The 22,842-nt window shown below is 41.1% G+C and overlaps 1 protein-coding gene across 1 annotated transcript in view; it reads left to right on the forward strand.

Moving 5' to 3' along the window:
* ptgfrnb (prostaglandin F2 receptor inhibitor b) overlaps positions 1-22,842 on the forward strand; it is a 99,460-nt gene that overhangs the window by 9,440 nt on the left and 67,178 nt on the right. The window contains exons 3-4 of the mRNA XM_087836279.1: positions 114-372; positions 18,745-19,152. Of these exons, the coding sequence (XP_087692405.1) occupies positions 114-372; positions 18,745-19,152 (667 nt within the window). The remainder of the gene's footprint in view (positions 1-113; positions 373-18,744; positions 19,153-22,842) is intronic.

Below are 22,842 nucleotides of genomic sequence, written 5' to 3' on the forward strand. Positions count from 1 at the left end.
TGAATATTTTGGTTGGTGACCCCATTACTCCAGCCCAGTGTTTCTAATTTACTCCACCTGTATTTATGTGTGTGCATCCACTTAACACTCGGATTGTTTGTATCCCTCTGCAGGATTTTGAGTGGAATATGTTAAAGGACGCAAAAGGGCAGAAGACAAAGATAATCTCCTCTTTCGACTCTCGCTACTCTGACCAGACTTACAGCAAGCGCGTGGCGTCTGGCGATATTTCAGTGGTGCGTCTCCAAGACAACGAGGTGGAGCTGAAGATTGCTGAGGTGAAGTTGACGGATGCTGGCTTCTACGAGTGTCAAACACCGAGCACCGACTACGCCATCAGTGGAAATTATATGGCTCAGGTCCAACTCACTGGTATGAAAGTGTGCGTGCTCACGTGTTTGTGTGTCCGTGTATTTACCAATTTTGTCCTTTCAGGATACAAAGCTTCTGATGCAGAGTAGCTGTGTTTTTACTTTGTGTTTGAGGCTGTTTGGTTATGCTGGTCCATTTAACAGCTATCCCCCACAACTCACTAATGCTCTGCTGACCATGGATGTGTCCTGTTGCACATGAACACCCCTGCTGGTTTCAGACAATCACTGGCTTATAATTTGGTTTTCGCATAGACACGCGTACCTCGACACAGTGTCACACGCGTGGGGAGCAGATGTCAGGTGGGAGTACTTGGCTTATGTCAAATGAGGACCAGGGAGGCACGGATTTGGATGAAGAATATCAAGGAGGAGAAATGTTTAGTTTGATGGTTTATTCTGCTTATAATGTTTGTAATAGCTGCTGTAATTGTCCTTGACGAGATCTGGGAGGGGAAGGGCACCTGCTGCCAGACAATATTCAGCTTGGAAAAAGTTAAAAATGGTTTATAAATTTGGCCACAGGTCTGTTTGTCAGAGGGAGTTGGGCGATTGCTTCATAATTAAAGACTGATTAAGATGGACTCATATTTTCTTAAAGGTTTTTTTTCTTTTTTAGACCTCACCTTTTAGACCTGGATTGAGTTGCTGCCATGTGATTGGCTGATCAGATATTTGTGTTAACCCTTTAAAACCGATCGGAGCGGGCACGCTCTGTTTTGCATAACTATTTTTAAATCCCGGTAGCTCTGCAACCACATAAGCTAGTGCAAAAAAATTTTTTGCATATGAAACCAGAGGAGTTGTACTTACATCTTATGCCATCAGCTTGTCCTCGGTCACAGTTTCCTTCCACATATAGCTTTGCAAAAACTGCATAAAAAGCGCTTGCAGCAACAAAACCATAATATTCCAGAAACACGCTTTGCCGATCCGATCAGCTGTTTGTAACACTTCCTACGTTGGAATAGACATCAGCACGAACTATCGGATGTCCGCCATTACCTGCCCGAAACCGGAAGTGACGTCATTTCCCAGAAATGTAGTTTTTCGCCATCAGGGCCTCATGAGCCTATACTGGTGTTTTTAAAAGTTATGTTTGACTTTATGACTTTCTGTGTCATTTCTGGGATGCTTAGGACTCAAATTGCACTGCTGGAAATAGTTTATTTTGATGCATATGCTGCTTTTGTGCAAATTTGCATTATACTATTTATTTTCGTTTTTCCTGCAGTATATAAAAATTGGTGTATTTCAAAAATAAAACTATGAATGGTAAATGGCCTGTATTTGTATAGCACTTTTACTAGTCCCCCTAGGGACCCCAAAGCGCTTTACAGTCCAGTCATCCACCCATTCACACACTGGTGGAGGCAGCTACAGTTGTAGCCACAGCTGCCCTGGGGCAGACTGACAGAAGCGAGGCTGCCATATCGCGCCAACGGCCCTTCTGGCCAACACCAGTAGGCGGCAGGTGAAGTGTCTTGCCCAAGGACACAACGACCGAGACTGTCCGAGCCTTCCGATCACAAGGCGAACTCTAAACTCTTGAGCCACGATCGCCCAACAGTTGACTTCAGCATAATATAAAATAATGTTTTCACGATACCTGATTTTTAGCACTATGTATGCATTGGTCAACTTTCAGATCTATGAAGTTCAGCTAAGTTATCAATGTTTTCATTTTTAGTTTCCAAGTGCATTTAGATCGGCCGATTCTCTGCTGTGTGATCTGTTTCTACCTGTGCTGATGCTAGCAGGACTAAAGCTGATCAAGCAGCAGTAAATATGTGAAGCAAGGCTGAAGGATATACTCATAAAATGAACAGAATCATAAGAATATAACAGCACAAGCACTGCAAATGCAACTAAAACATGTTGACATCAAATGGTATGTTATTTGAAATCTATATGAAATAATGACACATCTATGTTTTCCTTTTTTTTTTTCTTTTTTTTTTTTTTTGCATTTATTTAGTTTTTCCACAGTTGTGTAAATCAGTCTGTCTGTGGACTGGTACAGCTGAAAAGCCGACGCAGCCAGTTCCTCTTCTTCTTCTTCTTGGGTTTTTTCTCTGGCACAGTCTTGGCTTCAGTTTCGAGTTCAGCTGGATTGGTAGTTATGGTTTTCTCTCTGTCTTCTGTTTGTTGTAGAGAGTCATGCAGAGACATCTCAGTTGATGTCAGGGAGTCCTCTTCTTCTTCCTTGTCCTGTTCTTTGGTGTCTTTTTCCACCAGAAGCTCAGATTTTCCATTTGCTGTGTTGGAATTTTGTTCGTTTTGCTCCTGTGTGATGTTAATGTAGGACGCTTTGACTTCTTCCAACTCTTGATAAAGAGTCTCTACTTTCATGTCATGAAGCTCCTTGTTGGAGCAGAGCTGGGATTTAAGCTCACTGATTTCCATGTTCAGTGTCTCCTGGTCCTGCCTATGTTTATCTTCCTGTTCCTTGAGTTGGTGTTGAGCTTCTAGGAGCTGTTGTTGGAGTGCTCCTGTTTGCTCTTGTTGAGTCTTGTATTGGACTTCAAATTGAGCCTCCTTCAGACCTACAGAGTCCGTGTGTGAAGCCTCTGTGGTTTGTGTAGAAGAGTCCACACACTGCTCTGTGGTAGGGTCGCTGACGTCTTCGTGCAGGACAAGGATCATGTCATCCAGCATGACAACTGCTTGGTTGTCCTCTTGAACCTCTGTTTTGCTCTTATCAGGCTTATTATTATCATTAGCCTCCAGTTGCTCTATGAGCTCTTTAATTGTTTCTTCATGCTGTTGTTGGTCGGCGATCATCTGTGCATGAAGTTTGGTCACCTTAGACTGGTAATAAGAAGCCCTCTTATTAGCAGCTACCAGTTTCCAGTAAAGCTCGTTCTGGTGGTTTTGGGAAACTTGTAGTTGATGCCTGAGAGCAACAATCTCACAACATGAATCATACTGGACTCGGCCATGATGGGGTATAAATCTGGGATTGGGCTGGTGTTGCCACGTCCCTCCATTTGGCCCAGGGTTTTGTCCACTGGCGTTATTCATGTTTGCCTCTGTCTCCATATTCACGTCGTCCTTTGGTTGTGACACAGGGAGGGATTCAGCGTTTTCCATTTCAGAGGTTCCTTCAGGGTTTCCTGACATTTCTTCATTTCTCAGGTTGCTTCCATCAGCCACGTTGTTTTGGGCTTCTAGAAGAGCCCGAGCATACGCCCGAGTAATCGGTCGTCTGGGTTCTTCAGCCACTCTTTTCTGTTTTTTCCCCTTTTTTTTCTTGGCTTTCACGACCACTTCTGTTTGAACTTGTGCCAGAGGACGTGTTTCAGGATTTGGTGTTTGGGGTTTTTTGAGGTCATTTTCTGATCTTTGCAAAACTGTTATTTCTGGGCTCACGACCACTTCCATCTGTGCGTCTGCCATTTTATATCCTTCTGCGTCTGCGTCTGCTTCAGCGTCTGCGTCTGCTTCTCTCTGTGTCTTCTTTATCTTGGTTTTAACAAACAGGTTGTTTTGTTGTTCTGCCACCAAAGAGTCGCTACAGTTGGCTGAATTTCTCCTTCCAATGACAGAATGTGATGTCATCACAAGTTTTGTGCCTTTGATGACATCACAGGCTTTGTGCCTTTGATGCTGTGATTGGATAATTCCAAAATAAAATGCCCACAAATGTACTTTAAAAAAGTCATTTTATTTTGTAGTACATGTTGAATTAACACTATAAAAGCTACTCGACCAGAATTGCAGTTAAAAATTAAACAAAAGCAAAACACAAGTTTTTATAAATGGTTGTTACAAACAAACCAAAGTAGAAGACGACTGTTTAGTGGAAAAATATTAGACATGTTCACTCATAATAACTGTGTAATAATGTAAACTAGGACATGTCGAAAACGTTGATATTTAGTTAAAGGTATTTATTCAAACTATCCAATGACCAGCATGTTTTACTGAATGTCTGTAGGCACTGGGAGCTTGGTGGTTGCCTAGGCGACAATATGTCAGCTATCTTTTGTTTTTAATTCAGTTTCACTGGTGAAACTAAGAAACAACAGGCTGTAGAGGGACACGTTAACAGAGCTTTACTAACTCTTACTGTCATATCCAGTGTGGACAAATCTGTGTAGATTTATATGAATATATTAATCATTCATTTGAATATCCAAGGATGCAAAATAAATATCACAGGAGAGTTTATGAGACGAGGTCAAGTTCAGAGACACGAGTTTAGCAGAGGTGAAGCCTCGAGGACAGCTGGCAGCTACACCCATGTATGACAGCACCCACCTGTCACAAAGAGCAGCCTTTCCATGCCTGACTCTGCATAATTGTCAGCATCCAAGCATTTTAAATGAGTCATCATCCTCAGAAATCCTCCTTTGCACAGTTGTTATGAAGAGGAAAATAAACTTTAGAGCTGAAAATCAGATATGAACCGAGATCTGGGAGGGGAAGGGCACCTGCTGCCAGACAATATTCACCTTGGAAAAAGTTAAAAATGGTTTATAAATTTGGTCATAGGTCTGTTTGTCAGAGGGAGTTAGGTGATTGCTTCATAATTAAAGACTGATTAAGATGGATTCATATTTTCTTAAAGGTTCTTTTTAGACCTCACCTTTTAGACCTGGCTTGAGTTGCTGCCATGTGATTGGCTGATCAGATATTTGCATTAATGAGTATTTGAACAGATCTACCTAATGAAGTTCTATATTGATGATGAAAATGCTTTGCTGGTTCATACCTATGAAGTTACAGTATATCTGAAAAGCCTTAAAATATGTTTTTTTACCATAGTAAACTTCAAAACAGACTTTATTATATGATATAGTTTTAAAATAGGACAACAATTGACTTTAGCATAATATAAAATAATGTGTTTTCACGATACCTGATTTTTAGCACTATGTATGCATTGGTCAACTTTCAGATCTATGAAGTTCAGCTAAGTTATCTATGTTTTCATTTTTAGTTTCCATTTGCATTTAGATCGGCCGATGCACGGCCGATTCTCTGCTGTGTGATCTGTTTCTACCTGTGCTGATGCTAGCAGGACTAAAGCTGATCAAGCAGCAGTAAATATGTGAAGCAAGGCTGAAGGATATACTCATAAAATGCACAGAATCATAAGAATATAACAGCACAAGCACTGCAAATGCAACTAAAACATGTTGACATCAAATGGTATGTTATTTGAAATCTATATGAAATAATGACACATCTATGTTTTCCATTTTTTTTTTTTTTTTTTTTTTTTTGCATTTATTTAGTTTTTCCACAGTTGTGTAAATCAGTCTGTCTGTGGACTGGTACAGCTGAAAAGCCGACGCAGCCAGTTCCTCTTCTTCTTCTTCTTGGGTTTTTTCTCTGGCACAGTCTTGGCTTCAGTTTCGAGTTCAGCTGGATTGGTAGTTATGGTTTTCTCTCTGTCGTCTGTTTGTTGTAGAGAGTCATGCAGAGACATCTCAGTTGATGTCAGGGAGTCCTCTTCTTCTTCCTTGTCCTGTTCTTTGGTGTCTTTCTCCACCAGAAGCTCAGATTTTCCATTTGCTGTGTTGGAATTTTGTTCATTTTGCTCCTGTGTGATGTTAATGTAGGACGCTTTGACTTCTTTCAACTCTTGATAAAGAGTCTCTACTTTCATGTCATGAAGCTCCTTGTTGGAGCAGAGCTGGGATTTAAGCTCACTGATTTCCATGTTCAGTGTCTCCTGCTCCTGCCTATGTTTATCTTCCTGTTCCTTGAGTTGGTGTTGAGCTTCTTGGAGCTGTTGTTGGAGTGTTCCTGTTTGCTCTTGTTGAGTCTTGTATTGGACTTCAAATTGAGCCTCCTTCAGACCTACAGAGTCCGTGTGTGAAGCCTCTGTGGTTTGTGTAGAAGAGTCCACACACTGCTCTGTGGTAGGGTCGCTGACGTCTTCGTGCAGGACACGGATCATGTCATCCAGCATGACAACTGCTTGGTTGTCCTCTTGAACCTCTGTTTCGCTCTTATCAGGCTTGTTATTATCATTAGCCTCCTCCAGTTGCTCTATGAGCTCTTTAATTGTTTCTTCATGCTGTTTTTGGTCGGCGATCATCTGTGCATGAAGTTTGGTCACCTTAGACTGGTAATAAGAAGCCCTCTTATTAGCAGCTACCAGTTTCCAGTAAAGCTCGTTCTGGTGGTTTTGGGAAACTTGTAGTTGATGCCTGAGAGCAACAATCTCACAACATGAATCATACTGGACTCCGCCATGATGGGGTATAAATCTGGGATTGGGCTGGTGTTGCCACGTCCCTCCATTTGGCCCAGGGTTTTGTCCACTGGCGTTATTCATGTTTGCCTCTGTCTCCTTTGGTTGTGACATAGGGAGGGATTCAGGGTTTTCCATTTCAGAGGTTCCTTCAGGGTTTCCTGACATTTCTTCATTTCTCAGGTTGCTTCCATCAGCCACGTTGTTTTGGGCTTCTAGAAGAGCCCGAGCATACGCCCGAGTAATCGGTCGTCTGGGTTCTTCAGCCACTCTTTTCTGTTTTTCCCCCTTTTTTTTCTTGGCTTTCACAACCACTTCTGTTTGAACTTGTGCCAGAGGACGTGTTTCAGGATTTGGTGTTTGGGGTTTTTTGAGGTCACTTTCTGATCTTTGCAAAACTGTTATTTCTGGGCTCACGACCACTTCCATCTGTGCGTCTGCCATTTTATATGCTTCTGCGTCTGCGTCTGCTTCAGCGTCAGCGTCTCTGTGTCTTCTTTATCTTGGTTTTAACAAACAGGTTGTTTTGTTGTTCTGCCACCAAAGAGTCGCTACAGTTGGCTGAATTTCTCCTTCCAATGACAGAATGTGATGTCATCACAAGTTTTGTGCCTTTGATGACATCACAGGCTTTGTGCCTTTGATGCTGTGATTGGATAATTCCAAAATAAAATGCCCACAAATGTACTTTAAAAAAGTCATTTTATTTTGTAGTACATGTTGAATTAACACTATAAAAGCTACTCGACCAGAATTGCAGTTAAAAATTAAACAAAAGCAAAACACAAGTTTTTATAAATGGTTGTTACAAACAAACCAAAGGAGAAAACGACTGTTTAGTGGAAAAATATTAGACATGTTCACTCATAATAACTGTGTAATAATGTAAACTAGGACATGTCGAAAACGTTGATGTTTAGTTAAAGGTATTTATTCAAACTATCCAATGACCAGCATGTTTTACTGAATGTCTGTAGGCACTGGGAGCTTGGTGGTTGCCTAGGCGACAATATGTCATCTATGTTTTGTTTTTAATTCAGTTTCACTGGTGAAACTAAGAAACAACAGGCTGTAGAGGGACACGTTAACAGAGCTTTATTAACTCTTACTGTCATATCCAGTGTGGACAAATCTGTGTAGATTTATATGAATATATTAATCATTCGCTTGAATAACCAAGGATGCAAAATAAATATCACAGGAGAGTTTATGAGACGAGGTCAAGTTCAGAGACACGAGTTTAGCAGAGGTGAAGCCTCGAGGACAGCTGGCAGCTACACCCATGTATGACAGCACCCACCTGTCACAAAGAGCAGCCTTTCCATGCCTGACTCTGCATAATTGTCAGCATCCAAGCATTTTAAATGAGTCATCATCCTCAGAAATCATCCTTTGCACAGTTGTTGTGAAGAGAAAAATAAACTTTAGAGCTGAAAATCAGATATGAACCGAGATCTGGGAGGGGAAGGACACCTGCTGCCAGACAATATTCACCTTAGAAAAAGTTAAAAATGGTTTATAAATTTGGCCACAGGTCTGTTTGTCAGAGGGAGTTAGGTGATTGCTTCATAATTAAAGACTGATTAAGATGGATTCATATTTTCTTAAAGGTTTTTGTTAGACCTCACCTTTTAGACCTGGATTGAGTTGCTGCCATGTGATTGGCTGATCAGATATTTGTGTTAACCCTTTAAAACCGATCGGAGCGGGCACGCTCCGTTTTGCGTAACTGTTTTTAAATCCCGGTAGCTCTACAACCACATAAGCTAGCGCAAAATAATTTTTTGCATATGAAACCAGAGGAGTTGTACTTACATCTTATGCCATCAGCTTGTCCTCGGTCACAGTTTCCTTCCACATATAGCTTTGCAAAAACTGCATAAAAAGCACTTGCAGGAACAAAAACATAATATTCCAGAAACACGCTTTGCCGATCCGATCAGCTGTTTGTAACACTTCCTACGTTGGAATAGACGTCAGCATGAACGATCGCATGTCCGCCATTACTTGCCCGAAACCGGAAGTGACGTCATTGCCTGGAAATATAGTTTTTTACCATCAGGGCCTCATGAGCCTATACTGGTGTTTTTAAAAGTTATGTTTGACTTTATGACTTTCTGTGTCGTTTCTGGGATGCTTAGGACTCATATTGCACTGCTGGAAATAGTTTATTTTGATGCATATGCTGCTTTTGTGCAAATTTGCATTATATTTATTTTTATTTTTCCTGCAGTGTATATAGAAATTGGTATATTTCAAAAATAAAACTATGAAGACAGTCAAAATAAATTTCCTGTGGTGGGAAACTATTTTGTGCAACTTTTTTGTATTTACAGTTTTGAGGGATAAGCCTCTTAAATTTCTCTAACTAGAAATATATGTTAAAAAAACAAAAACGATTTTCAATTTTTTTGTAGTTTATTGCACTTTTTTGCAATTTATGAAATTTCTATGCACTTAATGCAGACATATTATTAAAATCTGGGCTATAATGGTTGTATTGATGTATAGCAACTTGAAATGCTCCCAAAAATGGCTCTACAGCATGTAAAAATATAATATAAGCTCTGGCGGACTTGGTTCTATGGTAGGTCTTAAAGGGTTAATGAGTATTTGAACAGATCTACCTAATGACGTTTTATATTTATGATGAAAATGCTTTGCTGGTTCATACCTATGAAGTTACAGTATATCTGAAAAGCCTTAAAATATTTTTGTTACCATAGCAAACTTCAAAACAGACTTTATTATATGATATAGTTTTAAAATAGGACAACAATTGACTTCAGCATAATATAAAATAATGTGTTTTCACGATACCTGATTTTTAGCACTATGTATGCATTGGTCAACTTTCAGATCTATGAAGTTCAGCTAAGTTATCTATGTTTTCATTTTTAGTTTCCGTGTGCATTTAGATCGGCCGATGCACGGCCGATTCTCTGCTGTGTGATCTGTTTCTAGCTGTGCTGATGCTAGCAGGACTAAAGCTGATCAAGCAGCAGTAAATATGTGAAGCAAGGATGAAGAATACACTCATAAAATGAACAGAATCATAAGAATATAACAGCACGAGCACTGCAAATGCAACTAAAACATGTTGACATCAAATGGTATGTTATTTGAAATCTATATGAAATAATGACACATCTATGTTTTCCTTTTTTTTTTCTTTTTTTTTTTGCATTTATTTAGTTTTTCCACAGTTGTGTAAATCAGTCTGTCTGTGGACTGGTACAGCTGAAAAGCCGACGCAGCCAGTTCCTCTTCTTCTTCTTCTTGGGTTTTTTCTCTGGCACAGTCTTGGCTTCAGTTTCGAGTTCAGCTGGATTGGTAGTTATGGTTTTCTCTCTGTCTTCTGTTTGTTGTAGAGAGTCATGCAGAGACATCTCAGTTGATGTCAGGGTGTCCTCTTCTTCTTCCTTGTCCTGTTCTTTGGTGTCTTTCTCCACCAGAAGCTCAGATTTTCCATTTGCTGTGTTGGAATTTTGTTCATTTTGCTCCTGTGTGATGTCAATGTAGGACGCTTTGACTTCTTTCAACTCTTGATAAAGAGTCTCTACTTTCATGTCATGAAGCTCCTTGTTGGAGCACAGCTGGGATTTAAGCTCACTGATTTCCATGTTCAGTGTCTCCTGCTCCTGCCTATGTTTATCTTCCTGTTCCTTGAGTTGGTGTTGAGCTTCTTGGAGCTGTTGTTGGAGTGCTCCTGTTTGCTCTTGTTGAGTCTTGTATTGGACTTCAAATTGAGCCTCCTTCAGACCTACAGAGTCCGTGTGTGAAGCCTCTGTGGTTTGTGTAGAAGAGTCCACACACTGCTCTGTGGTAGGGTCGCTGACGTCTTCGTGCAGGACACGGATCATGTCATCCAGCATGACAACTGCTTGGTTGTCCTCTTGAACCTCTGTTTCGCTCTTATCAGGCTTATTATTATCATTAGCCTCCTCCAGTTGCTCTATGAGCTCTTTAATTGTTTCTTCATGCTGTTTTTGGTCGGCGATCATCTGTGCATGAAGTTTGGTCACCTTAGACTGGTAATAAGAAGCCCTCTTATTAGCAGCTACCAGTTTCCAGTAAAGCTCGTTCTGGTGGTTTTGGGAAACTTGTAGTTGATGCCTGAGAGCAACAATCTCACAACATGAATCATACTGGACTCGGCCATGATGGGGTATAAATCTGGGATTGGGCTGGTGTTGCCACGTCCCTCCATTTGGCCCAGGGTTTTGTCCACTGGCGTTATTCATGTTTGCCTCTGTCTCCTTTGGTTGTGACATAGGGAGGGATTCAGGGTTTTCCATTTCAGAGGTTCCTTCAGGGTTTTCTGACATTTCTTCATTTCTCAGGTTGCTTCCATCAGCCACGTTGTTTTGGGCTTCTAGAAGAGCCCGAGCATACGCCCGAGTAATCGGTCGTCTGGGTTCTTCAGCCACTCTTTTCTGTTTTTTCCCCTTTTTTTTCTTGGCTTTCACGACCACTTCTGTTTGAACTTGTGCCAGAGGACGTGTTTCAGGATTTGGTGTTTGGGGTTTTTTGAGGTCACTTTCTGATCTTTGCAAAACTGTTATTTCTGGGCTCACGACCACTTCCATCTGTGCGTCTGCCATTTTATATGCTTCTGCGTCTGCGTCTGCTTCAGCGTCTGCGTCTCTGTGTCTTCTTTATCTTGGTTTTAACAAACAGGTTGTTTTGTTGTTCTGCCACCAAAGAGTCGCTACAGTTGGCTGAATTTCTCCTTCCAATGACAGAATGTGATGTCATCATAAGCTTTGTGCCTTTGATGACATCACAGGCTTTGTGCCTTTGATGCTGTGATTGGATAATTCCAAAATAAAATGCCCACAAATGTACTTTAAAAAAGTCATTTTATTTTGTAGTACATGTTGAATTAACACTATAAAAGCTACTCGACCAGAATTGCAGTTAAAAATTAAACAAAAGCAAAACACAAGTTTTTATAAATGGTTGTTACAAACAAACCAAAGTAGAAGACGACTGTTTAGTGGAAAAATATTAGACATGTTCACTCATAATAACTGTGTAATAATGTAAACTAGGACATGTCGAAAACGTTGATATTTAGTTAAAGGTATTTATTCAAACTATCCAATGACCAGCATGTTTTACTGAATGTCTGTAGGCACTGGGAGCTTGGTGGTTGCCTAGGCGACAATATGTCAGCTATCTTTTGTTTTTAATTCAGTTTCACTGGTGAAACTAAGAAACAACAGGCTGTAGAGGGACACGTTAACAGAGCTTTACTAACTCTTACTGTCATATCCAGTGTGGACAAATCTGTGTAGATTTATATGAATATATTAATCATTCATTTGAATATCCAAGGATGCAAAATAAATATCACAGGAGAGTTTATGAGACGAGGTCAAGTTCAGAGACACAAGTTTAGCAGAGGTGAAGCCTCGAGGACAGCTGGCAACTACACCCATGTATGACAGCACCCACCTGTCACAAAGAGCAGCCTTTCCAAGCCTGACTCTGCATAATTGTCAGCATCCAAGCATTTTAAATGAGTCATCATCCTCAGAAATCCTCCTTTGCACAGTTGTTGTGAAGAGAAAAATAAACTTTAGAGCTGAAAATCAGATATGAACCGTGTTTATTTTTGCTCTAACGTTAAACTTTTTACCAAGAGTGTGTAGGCACAGACTTTTTTAACAAGTGGCCATTAAAGGAAATGCAGTTAAGCTTGCTTAATTGCAGCTTAAAAGTTCCAGGTTTTAGCCGATGTTATTTTATCTAAAAGCGGACTATTTCAAACCGACTCTATCCTTTGAAGAGCTAATGGGTCCCTAGATCTTTTGTAGACACACCGTTGAAAGAGATACGCTTTCCATTACTCAGATCATCTACTACATTCACAGTGTGAAGATTTAATTTGAACTACTTCCTGACAAAGAAACATGTATTCAGCATTTTCCTTTGAATTTAATTGGGTTTCTCTTTTTCTAGTCGGCAATTAAAGCTGTACTCTGCGCATTGGTTTAATCTGGTGTTTACCCGTGTCCAACCCGTCCTTCTCAGGACAATTCTGTCCTCCAGAAAGGATCTTTTTTTATAAGTGGTAATTTGAGGAATATTTTACCTGAGGAAGTTTTAAGAAATGAACTCACAAAGAGCAATGTCTGACAGCAGGTTAGTTAGCTCCATAATGCACCATCATGTTCAGCTGCTCTCTGCTTCCCAGCACGGCTCCCCAGACACCTTGTTAAATTTAGACCTGAATTAACTAGGCAGCGCTGTTTGTGAGCGAGAGATTGTCGTGTGTATGTAGAGCATATGTATCAGTGAGCGCTTCGTTTTGCAGCATGTAAAGGACAACATATTTCAACCCGAGACGGTCTTTAACGCAGATGATGAGCTACATTTATACATTTGAGTCATATTTGTGCCACATTTCTTACACACACACACACACACACAAACGTGCGCTGCCTCTTTCAGCCCACTGAGGCTGATTGGTTATGTAAGAAACAAGTGAAGTACAGGTCGCTGAGGGTTTGAGAACTCCTTTCAGGCTAATTTTAATTGATAGAGCAAAACGCAGATTATTTGCTCTGCCTTTGTCATCTGCCACAGACAGCACAGCAGCATCAGCAGGCCTGCAGGCTGCTCTGACCCCCACTGCCAGGTCTGACTGGTGTCTGTTGCAGTCCCGGACTGCAACAGACACCAGTCAGAGTGTCTGTTGCAGTCCTGTTTATGTCCACAGTTTAAGAATGCCTCAAGGATTCAAATAAGTGCTTGAAATCGTGCAATAAGCACAGTTTTTCCTATGGATAGAATGTTGTTAAACAAACAGAGACATCATGATGCAAATCACCCAAAATCAAACAAAGAACCAAAGCACGAGAGGAGGAGTTCTGTTGATGCCGAATCAACAAAGCACCAGCAACACCCATGCATATCTGCTGTAATCGTCGCTATCGGCAGCATGTTGTAGCCTGATCGTCAGATTTGATTTGACAGCCTGGTTTGTGTTGAGCTGATCGATAGATAAAGAGTGACATTTAGACTAGAGGTCATATTTCTATGTAGCAGTTCACAGAAAAGACTTTGAGTCTTTTATCCAGCTCGGCTGGAATGGGTCCTGCGATGTTCGAGCATGCCCGTGTGAGTATATACCAGGTAGGTCCAAAGGATTCACACTGAGCGGGTTGAAGTCATGTCCCGTCTCCTGCATGGTCTGCTCAAGAAAATCTCCCGTTGTGTGCAACTGTGAGAGAGGACACCTTACAGGACAACTTTTCTAGACACTGTCAAGAAATATGTAATGAACCTTTAGAAACAATGATCTGAGTGTATTTTATGCACATACAAGCTGAAATGTGATAATTATGATTGAGACGAGAATCCCAAACCTCTGCTATAGATCTATTTTGATTTACTTATGTGATACATGCAGGTGTTGGTATGTCCTTCACTTAAATATTCACTTCATATCCTGCTCTCTTCCATCAATACTTGTGCGGACGTATGCCCTGAGTTTAAAATGTGTACAGACTCATACATGACAGGAATCGAAATCAGGCGCAAAAAGGTACAAAAATTCTTCTGAACATTGATAACATCATAAATTATTGTTACCTCTCAATTAGGGATGGGTACCGGTATCCGGTGCCATGATGGCACCGGTTCTGACATAAACGGTAGTAACCAGACCGAAAAGCAGCGCACATTTCGTTGCTTTTTTTTCCCTGAGCTGTGATACACTTTAGATTCTAGCCAATCACTTTACGTTTCCGAGGATAGTAGGCGGGTCTAGGTACGTACGTTCTTTTAGAGCAGAGCTACAGATTAAAAATGCCCAAGGCGAAGCGGTCAAAGTCTGGCTGTACTTCACAGCAAAATAAGCAAACTCAGCAGCTGCAACAAGTGCTTTAAGCTGATACTGTGATACTGTCAAAGGAGGTAACACCTCAAATCCGATGAAACACCTGGCGACGCATAGCATTTTTTTTAAAAGCCGAGAAATGCGCCATATTTGATAGCTTGCTGCGAGACCTCACTCCATGCACATCTACTGCGGGTGTAGCCGTAGCCCTGCCAGTGTAGCAGAAATGATGAGGATGATGATGGCGGCAGCAGCAGTTCTTCTCTGCGTGAGTAGCTTAATGTTGTTCGTGTGTAATTTACGTTGAGCAGGCTAACCACGTTATTACATTAATGCACATAAGGTGAACTAGCAAACATCATCATAGCTACATGCGGCTGTCTTCTTGTTTGATGGCAGATACTCCCTTCACCCTGGCCAAAAAGGCTAAAATGACCAAAGAAAAAGTGGAAAACAGTTAAACATGAGAGGTTTTTGGACAAAGTTTGTGTTTTTTCCATTGATTAAGCACTGCTTCCAGCCAAGAGTGATACCATATATGCCCCATAGCTGCAGAAAAGGCTAACATTCTTATCTTTTTACAAAAAAACAACTGAACATGAGAGGTTTTTGGACCAATTTTGTGTTCTCCATTCTTTAAGCACTGGCTTGAGCACCGTTTAAGCACCGGCACCGTTTCAAAAGTACCGGTTTGGCACCGGTATGGGATAAAACCTAAACGATACCCATCCCTACTCTCAACAGATTCTGTCCATTTTCATGTGTTTGCTCACACTTTCCAGTGAACATGTTTACGATATACGATATTATCACAATACAAATTTATTGTTTTTCTTAAATTTTGTGATATTTTGAGTATTGCAGTAACATATTGTGACTAAAATTGCCTTTTTCCAACTGCAGATTAAGTCCTCAGACTTTGTCAATAACTTAATTTTATTGGATAAAATGGATACATCGGTTATCTTTTTGATGCAAAATGAAATTTTGAGCATACGGTCACTGCTATAACCTGCTATAAATGTTACTATAAGACAGTCAGTCTGATATCAGTCTGTGATTGAATGGAGTCAAGTTGGCAGTTAAAAGCACTCTGCTTCTGATAATGCAGACATTAACTGTAAAAAATCACATAGCTGTTGCCGTCTACATAGATAGAAATTCACATTGGACTGTTACAGTTGTGCTCCGCATCCTTCTGGTCTTATAGGAATATAATCAGAATACAGGCGGCTGAGTTGAATCCCCTTGAGTTGTGCTCATTGAGAATCCTCATTAACACTGATGAACTTTTTTGTTTTTAAACAAACCTTCAACAATCTCTCTGAGACTGATTGGAGTCAGTCCAAGTCAGACTGCAACTGTTTGCAGAAAGGTTGCCTTTTACCTCCAGGTTTGGGCAACCATTTAGTCAGCACAAGTTGCAAGAATGATGAACAAAAATCAAAACCAGATAACCAGGCAGACTAGTATTTATTTTGTAGTTGTTGGTAGCTGTAAGGAGTTGGCTGTCATATTGCTACTCGTGTGACTGAGCCATCAGCCTCCAGCCTTGGATGGTCTGTCAGTTTGGTTTCATTAGGCAAGGCAAGTTTATTTATATAGCACAATTCAACAACAAGGTGATTCAAAGTGCTTTACAGAGACATTAGAAACAAAAACAAATAAAAAGCATGATTTAAAATTGATTAAAACAAACAAACAAACAAAACAGTATATAAAATCAAAACAGATTAAAATCAGAACAGTAGATAAAATCAGTAGTTAAAATGTAAGTTTTGAAATTTAGGCTTAAAAGTGTGGATTTGGTGTTTTATTCAAATGCAGCTGAGAACAGGTGAGTCTTCAACCTGGATTTAAATAAACTGAGTGTTTCAGCTGATCTGAGGCTTTCTGGGAGTTTGTTCCAGATATAAGGAGCATAAAAGCTGAATGCAGCTTCTCCGTGTCTGGTTCTGACTCTGGGAACTGATAAAAGACCGGATCCAGATGACCTGAGGGATCTGGAAGGTTCATACTGGGTCAGGAGGTCACCGATGTATTTTGGATCTAAACCATTCAGAGCTTTATAGACCAGCATCAGAACTTTAAAGTCTATCCTCTGACGGACAGGCAGCCAGTGTAAATTAATGTAAGTTTGCTCGGCTAACGTTACCTCAGAATGTTGGTGCATGAGAGGAGCCCTCTTCTTCACGGTATTCCCAGAATATTTTAATTTACTTAATAAAACATAGATGATAACGATATCACGACCCAAAATATTGCAATGCCATGCCATGCCAATTTATATCAACGCCAGCGTTAATCGCACAGAACAGTATTCACGAAGACAGTCAAACCTGCTACAACACTTGTAAGTGCACAGTAGTAATTAATGTTAATGATTTATTCATTGGAAAGCGATCAAATTTTAATAAAGAGCCGGGACATTTTCACTCGCAGGACAGTAGACGGTTGAAGCAGCGCTGTGCATCGTTGTCTACACCCGGACGTGTTGATCCATTGTTTTTAAGTTCGCGTCTGAAGTTGGAGCGAACTTTTTATTCCTAACTGCTTACAAAGCAGTCTTTCCCACAGGATGTAAACGTGGCATTTCTCTAATTCCCATAATGCATAGCCACGTACTTCTCATTCCCGGCCATCTGCCGCTTCTTGGATTCATTTGTAACGCGACTAGAGCTGGCTTCCAAAACACACAGTTCATCATTTATCTGAAGCATTTCAGTGATAAATCTCAGAGTTTGGAGCTACTGTTGCTTTAAAGTGTGAGGAATGGAAATGTGTGCACACAAGCATACACAGCACAGATTTCTTTCTTCTTTTTTTAATATACAAAAGATTCAAATGACTTGATTGCGATGATAAAACAGAGCCTGTAATTTTTGCTTCGCAGACACGCCAACCCCACCCTGATATTGCCTCTCAGCTTTGTTATTAACCCCCCGTGTCTTCACCGCATCTCAGCATCTGTCTTTTCCCCGCACTCTTCCCGTTGCGAGGAGCAGAGGTAAAAACTTATTTTCATAGCTCTCGCCGTGGATGCATTTAAAAGCAAAGCCATGCTCCCATCAGGAAACCCAGGAGTTATAGGCCTTTCACTTTATTTTATTTTTTTCTCTCCAGCAGTGACTCATCATCCTCCTTCGTGTGTCATAACAAGAAAGGAATGAGCGGTGAAAGCTGCTCTTTAAAGACCTTCTGGATGGCACGTTTAGTTTCATTTTTAATACGTAAACGAGGCCGAGATGAAAGAGTGGAGGTGAACGTGGTTGCGTGAGAGTGTTGAGAGTTTACTTGGTTAAGACGGTGACCTTCAGAAGCACTCCTGTGGGCGTGTTGAGGTTTTTTTTGCAGCTTTATCTGCGTCTGTTTGTTTGTCCTTCAACCAGTGACCTCGGCACGAGTGTATGCGAAATATTATGTTGGATTACATGAATCACTAGAAGTTTACACTAGCCCTGCTTTTGCCTTTTTAGTTTAAGCCGGATGACCTGACAGACGGGCCGCTTTGAGGCGTGGTAAACAAAGGTGTGACACTGAAGTAAGATTCTGTCACTCCACCCAATAAATAGCTGCTAAATGTCGAATTGTTCATTTTTTATCATATGCACATGCAAACCGTCTAATATCAGACAACAGGGAAAAGTCTTTCCTTACCTCGAGCTATTATGTCATCGTTTTACCTACAATTTCCAGCTCAAAAACGCTGCTTTTTAAACCTGGGAATTGGTTTAAACAGATCCTCGAAGTAAACAAGACCTTTTTGCTCACAGCGACACACAAATAGGCCTCAAGTGATAGACGAAGACGAAGACAAGTGAAGGAAAATGCAGATAAGCTGCCGAATGAGGAATTGTGTATCTGCTTATGAATCTGCTGAATCTGAAGGCAAAGGGAAAGATGATTGGTGCACAAAGCTTTCTGGTTTCTGTTTGTCTGGTTGTAGTCCAAGTTTTTGACACTTGCAGGTAAACCGGGGAGCGCATTGATGAAAATAGGGCTTGCATTTCCTTAAATGTAATCTGGAAACACTCAACTATGGTTTGAAAAAGGAAGAAACATCTGTTAGGGTTCTTGAACGTATCCTGGCAGCCAGAGCTGAAGGTGTGAAATATAAAAAAGATGTGGGTGAAAAATATTTAACAGAAAGTTAATTCTAAATATACATCTTATATTTCCTTGTGTGATAAATGTTGGTGTGTGTGTGTGTGTGTGTTGGGGGGGCAGCATGTGTGGATAATTTTCAGCACCTCCCAGTTTCTTGCTGTGTGATTAATTCGCTCAAAACATTTTCTTCTGGTTTGTTTTCCCGTCAGTCATTCCCAACACCCTCAAGGTCTCCCCCAAGACCCCGCCCCCAGTCATCTCAGAGGGAAGTGACCTAACTCTCTCCTGCAACGTCACCCGGGAGCTCATCCACCCCACCTACCTGTCTGTCACCTGGTCGGTGAAGAAGGGGACGACGTCAGAGGAGATTTTGACGTTTGGTCCTCAGGGGGATGTGGTCACGGGGTCCAGGTTTGCCCGGCGTTATGCGGACGGAGGCATCCGATTGGTCCCTGGCAGGAATGGAGTGTTTGAACTGGTGATTTCCAGAATGACGACGTCCGATGAAGGGAATTATGAATGCAACGGGACGGAGTGGACGCACGAAAGTGGAGGAAATTGGATAAAAATCGCGGAGAGTACCAAAGAGATGGGAACTGTTGCGGTTACTCCTACAGGTAAGAGTTGCACTGTTGCACAGCTGATGATTTCTTTTGGTTAAATTAACTATAGAAAAAAACCCTGAAACATGCATTGCATTTCACTGTAGTGGATGCATGCTGCCCCTAGCTGAGCCTGGTTCTGAAGGAGGTCACTTCCTGTTAAAGGGGAGTTCTTCCGTCCCACTGTTGTCAAGTGCTTGCTCACAGTTGGGGTTTTCTCTGTCTTATTGGTCTTTTTCTTACATTATAAACTGCCTTGAGGCGACTGTTGTTGTGCTTTGGCGCTGTATAAATAAACAGACTTTGAAATGTGTTATGAAAGATGTCCTGTATCTGTCCTTCTGCCAGTGGAGCTGAATCACTGTTAGAGAAGATGCTCTGCTGCCTGTGCAGTAAGTGGTGAAGAGGGCGGTCAGGATTTTACACGATTGTTCTGACCTCCTCTCACAGACAGAGACGGCCTTCCTTATTACTTCATTTAGTCTGATTGGCTGATCAGATGGTGCGCAGCATTGTGTTTGTGTGTGGCTCATGTGAGGTGAGCACAAAGGGAGACAGCACGGTTCCCTGTGGAGCTCCAGTGCTGCACAGAGTAATGCATGTGACTGTGGAGATGGTGGATGTGTGTTTACTGACATTTCCTGTAGCTTCTCTCTCTAAACGCTCTCGAGGAATCAAAGGAGGCGGTCCTCACCGTGCAGCTGTCTGCAGCATGTAGTGTCTCACATTCAGTCTGTATGCAAACTAGGGCTGCCACAAACAATTATTTTGATAGTCGACTAGTCGGCGATTATTTTTGCGATTAGTCGACTAATCAGATCATGCATCCATTCAATGTAAAACGTACAGCTTAATGAACTAGCATGCATCTGCTCTTATATAACTATCATTAGCTTACAGCTTTAAGTGTTTAAGGTATGTGCTAACTAAAAATAAAGACAAGATGATGGTTTATTAAATTTTAATGAAATTTGCAGATTGTTTCGGTGAAGTTTAATAAACTCAGCCGTCTGCTCCTTGCTATCTAGTAGATTCTCACACTTCTGATGATCAGCTGTCTGCTTGACGTTTATTCAGCTGTGTAAAAACTATAACTTTAATCTCAGCCAAACCGATTTACTCAGGAACAAATAAAATACTTAAAAAAGCCAAACAATAACATTTTTAAGTTATCTAAGTGACTTATATATCATGTTTAACCTGAGTAGCGAAAGACGGCGGTGGGTTTGAAAACAATTTGCCAGGAGTCCGGTGTTGTCACGGCTCTAGTTAGCCTAGCCCCCGGCTAGCTATCGAGGTAGTGGGTAACAGACGTCTCCGAAAACGTCGGAGCGCTTTTGAAAATATGTGGTGTCTTGATAAACTGAGCAGATATTTGAGGTTTACACAGCTACATTCTCGCCTGAAAATATGTTAAACGTTTATTTTGTGACCCAGAAAGAATAATAAGAGTAATATTAAAACTAACTAGCTGCCGCCATTGTTGGAAACTGAGCTGGGCCGCGCTATGAATTCTGGGACAGCTTCTTCTTCTTTGGGGTTTAACGGCAGCTGGCATCCTTGTACATGCAGTGCTGCCATCTTCTGTTTCAGTCCGTTATTACACTCTTAAATCCTACAACTTATTCCTGCGTCTTTTGTGATCTGTTTCTCTTTTTTTCCCCACTGTTTTGTGATGAGCTTCAAACGACACGTCAACTATTAAATCAGTTGTCGACGATTTTGATTGTCAACGTAATCGTGACTAGTCGACTAATCGTGGCAGCCCTAATGCAAACTGCAGCAGGTCAAGACTGGTCTCTGCGTCACCTCCGTCACATGTGATGTGAAGGCAATTAGTTAATCACCGTTAAGCTGTGATGGTACAGGAACCAGACGGGACGGTTTCCATAAAATCGATGTGTTCCCCTGTTTCAGGCTGAGGTTGTAAATGCGACTCAGGATCGCTAACAGCTGAACCTCGGCGCTGACGCATTCAGGGCCCGCAGCCTCGCTCTGGTGGATTGTCTCCTAACCCGGCCAAAAGTCACAGAAAAGCCAGGCTGTGCTTCTAAGATGTAAACCACACCCTTCCTCAGACCTTTGAGAGCGTTTCTTCAGCTTCGTCGTTGCTGTGTGCCTCTCAGTATTTCCCACTACACTGTTCACGCATCCATCCATACACCCTCACTGCTAATAATACCGACGTTCACACTTCGTGGTTTTCTCTTTTTTGTTTTTCTTACTTTCATAATTTTGTCACATTTAATCATTCCTGGCTTCAGCCTGCATCTCTCTGACTTTGAAGCCAGGCTGTGACAATGCTGGCTCGACTGGGATTGCATAATGTTGAGGAGTGATAGATCAAGTGGACGCTAATTTTAACAGAGAGGTTTATTCATACATATGATGCTTATCAATATCAGATGCAAGAGCGAAGGTTTAAAAGATGCAGGTGAGGTGGTGCAACTGAGATAAGACAAGTGGTGAAGCTGGAGGAGTCAGGTTGAATGGTTTGGATGGGACCACAGGGATAGTTGGAGATGGAGGCAGATGATCTTCTGTGGCAGCAGTGAAAACAAGAAGAGGCTTAACTAACGAGATACAGTAACATATATCTCTACATGTTTAAATAGTCAAAATAAGATGTTTCTGGACAACATGCATTTCTTTGTCTCCAGCAGTCCACACACACAGGCAGCTTGCATGCGACCCAGGCATGCCGCACTAATGCTCGAGCTTATTGCTGTTGACACAGACTTGTGACTCTGACCTGCGAGGTCTGCTTTAATTCACATTACCGAAAAACTATAGAATCATACCTAGGGCTGTGCGATATGACCAAAATCTCATATCCCGATATAAGACATCTATCGTCCCGATAACGATATAAATCACAAAAATGTAACATTTTCTGTAAATTCTGTGAATCTCGGGCAGCTCGACTTGCGTGAAGTGTTTCCAGCTGGGCGTCGTGTAGCTGGAGTCGAGTGTTTTAATTGAAACGATACATTTTTAGACATAAGTTGTAACGGCCGCCGTTTCTTTGAGTATTTATTCCACGGCGTGCTGCGGGGAAAAGCCTGTTCTAACGTTTGAGTCTAGGCTTTATTTTTTATCACCTGGCGGCTCTTTTTGCTTCTCATCCGTAAATAATCTGCTCTTTCACGTGATTCAGTTTATTTTGAAAACTCTCAACAGGATCTTGAGCTTTATTGTGAAAGGTTTATGTGGAAAATAAACAAGTGGACACACGATGGTTTTACCATCGTTGTTGCTAACGACAACGCATAAAAACAGGCACTTGTCTGTCAGTAGTGTGGTTATATTAAATATAAGAGAAAGAGAGAACTTTAAGAAATGAATATAGCCACTACAGTGACATCAAAACGATGAAAAAACAGTAAACAGTTTATTTTGCGACACCAGGAAACAAACGATAGCGTAAAATGAAACGATAGACGTTTTTATATCGTCATCCGATACATATCGTTATATCGAACAGCCCTAATCATACCTTCGACTTATTTGTTGAAGTTGTCGGAGAGTAGCAGTTAATTAAAAGAAGGCCACACAAGTGAACAGTTTATCAGATTTCTTCATGCAGTCTTCTGTACTTTAAAGAACTGAACATTAAACTCTGAACACCTTTAAATGGGAACTTGATTTTTATCCAAGTGGTGGACTACTACTGTTCAGATGGAACGATATAATCAATAAATAAAG

Source organism: Neolamprologus brichardi, chromosome 23 (genome assembly GCF_056152115.1).
Source record: "Neolamprologus brichardi isolate AB-2024 chromosome 23, ASM5615211v1, whole genome shotgun sequence".
In the NCBI taxonomy this organism is placed as follows: Eukaryota; Metazoa; Chordata; class Actinopteri; order Cichliformes; family Cichlidae; genus Neolamprologus; species Neolamprologus brichardi.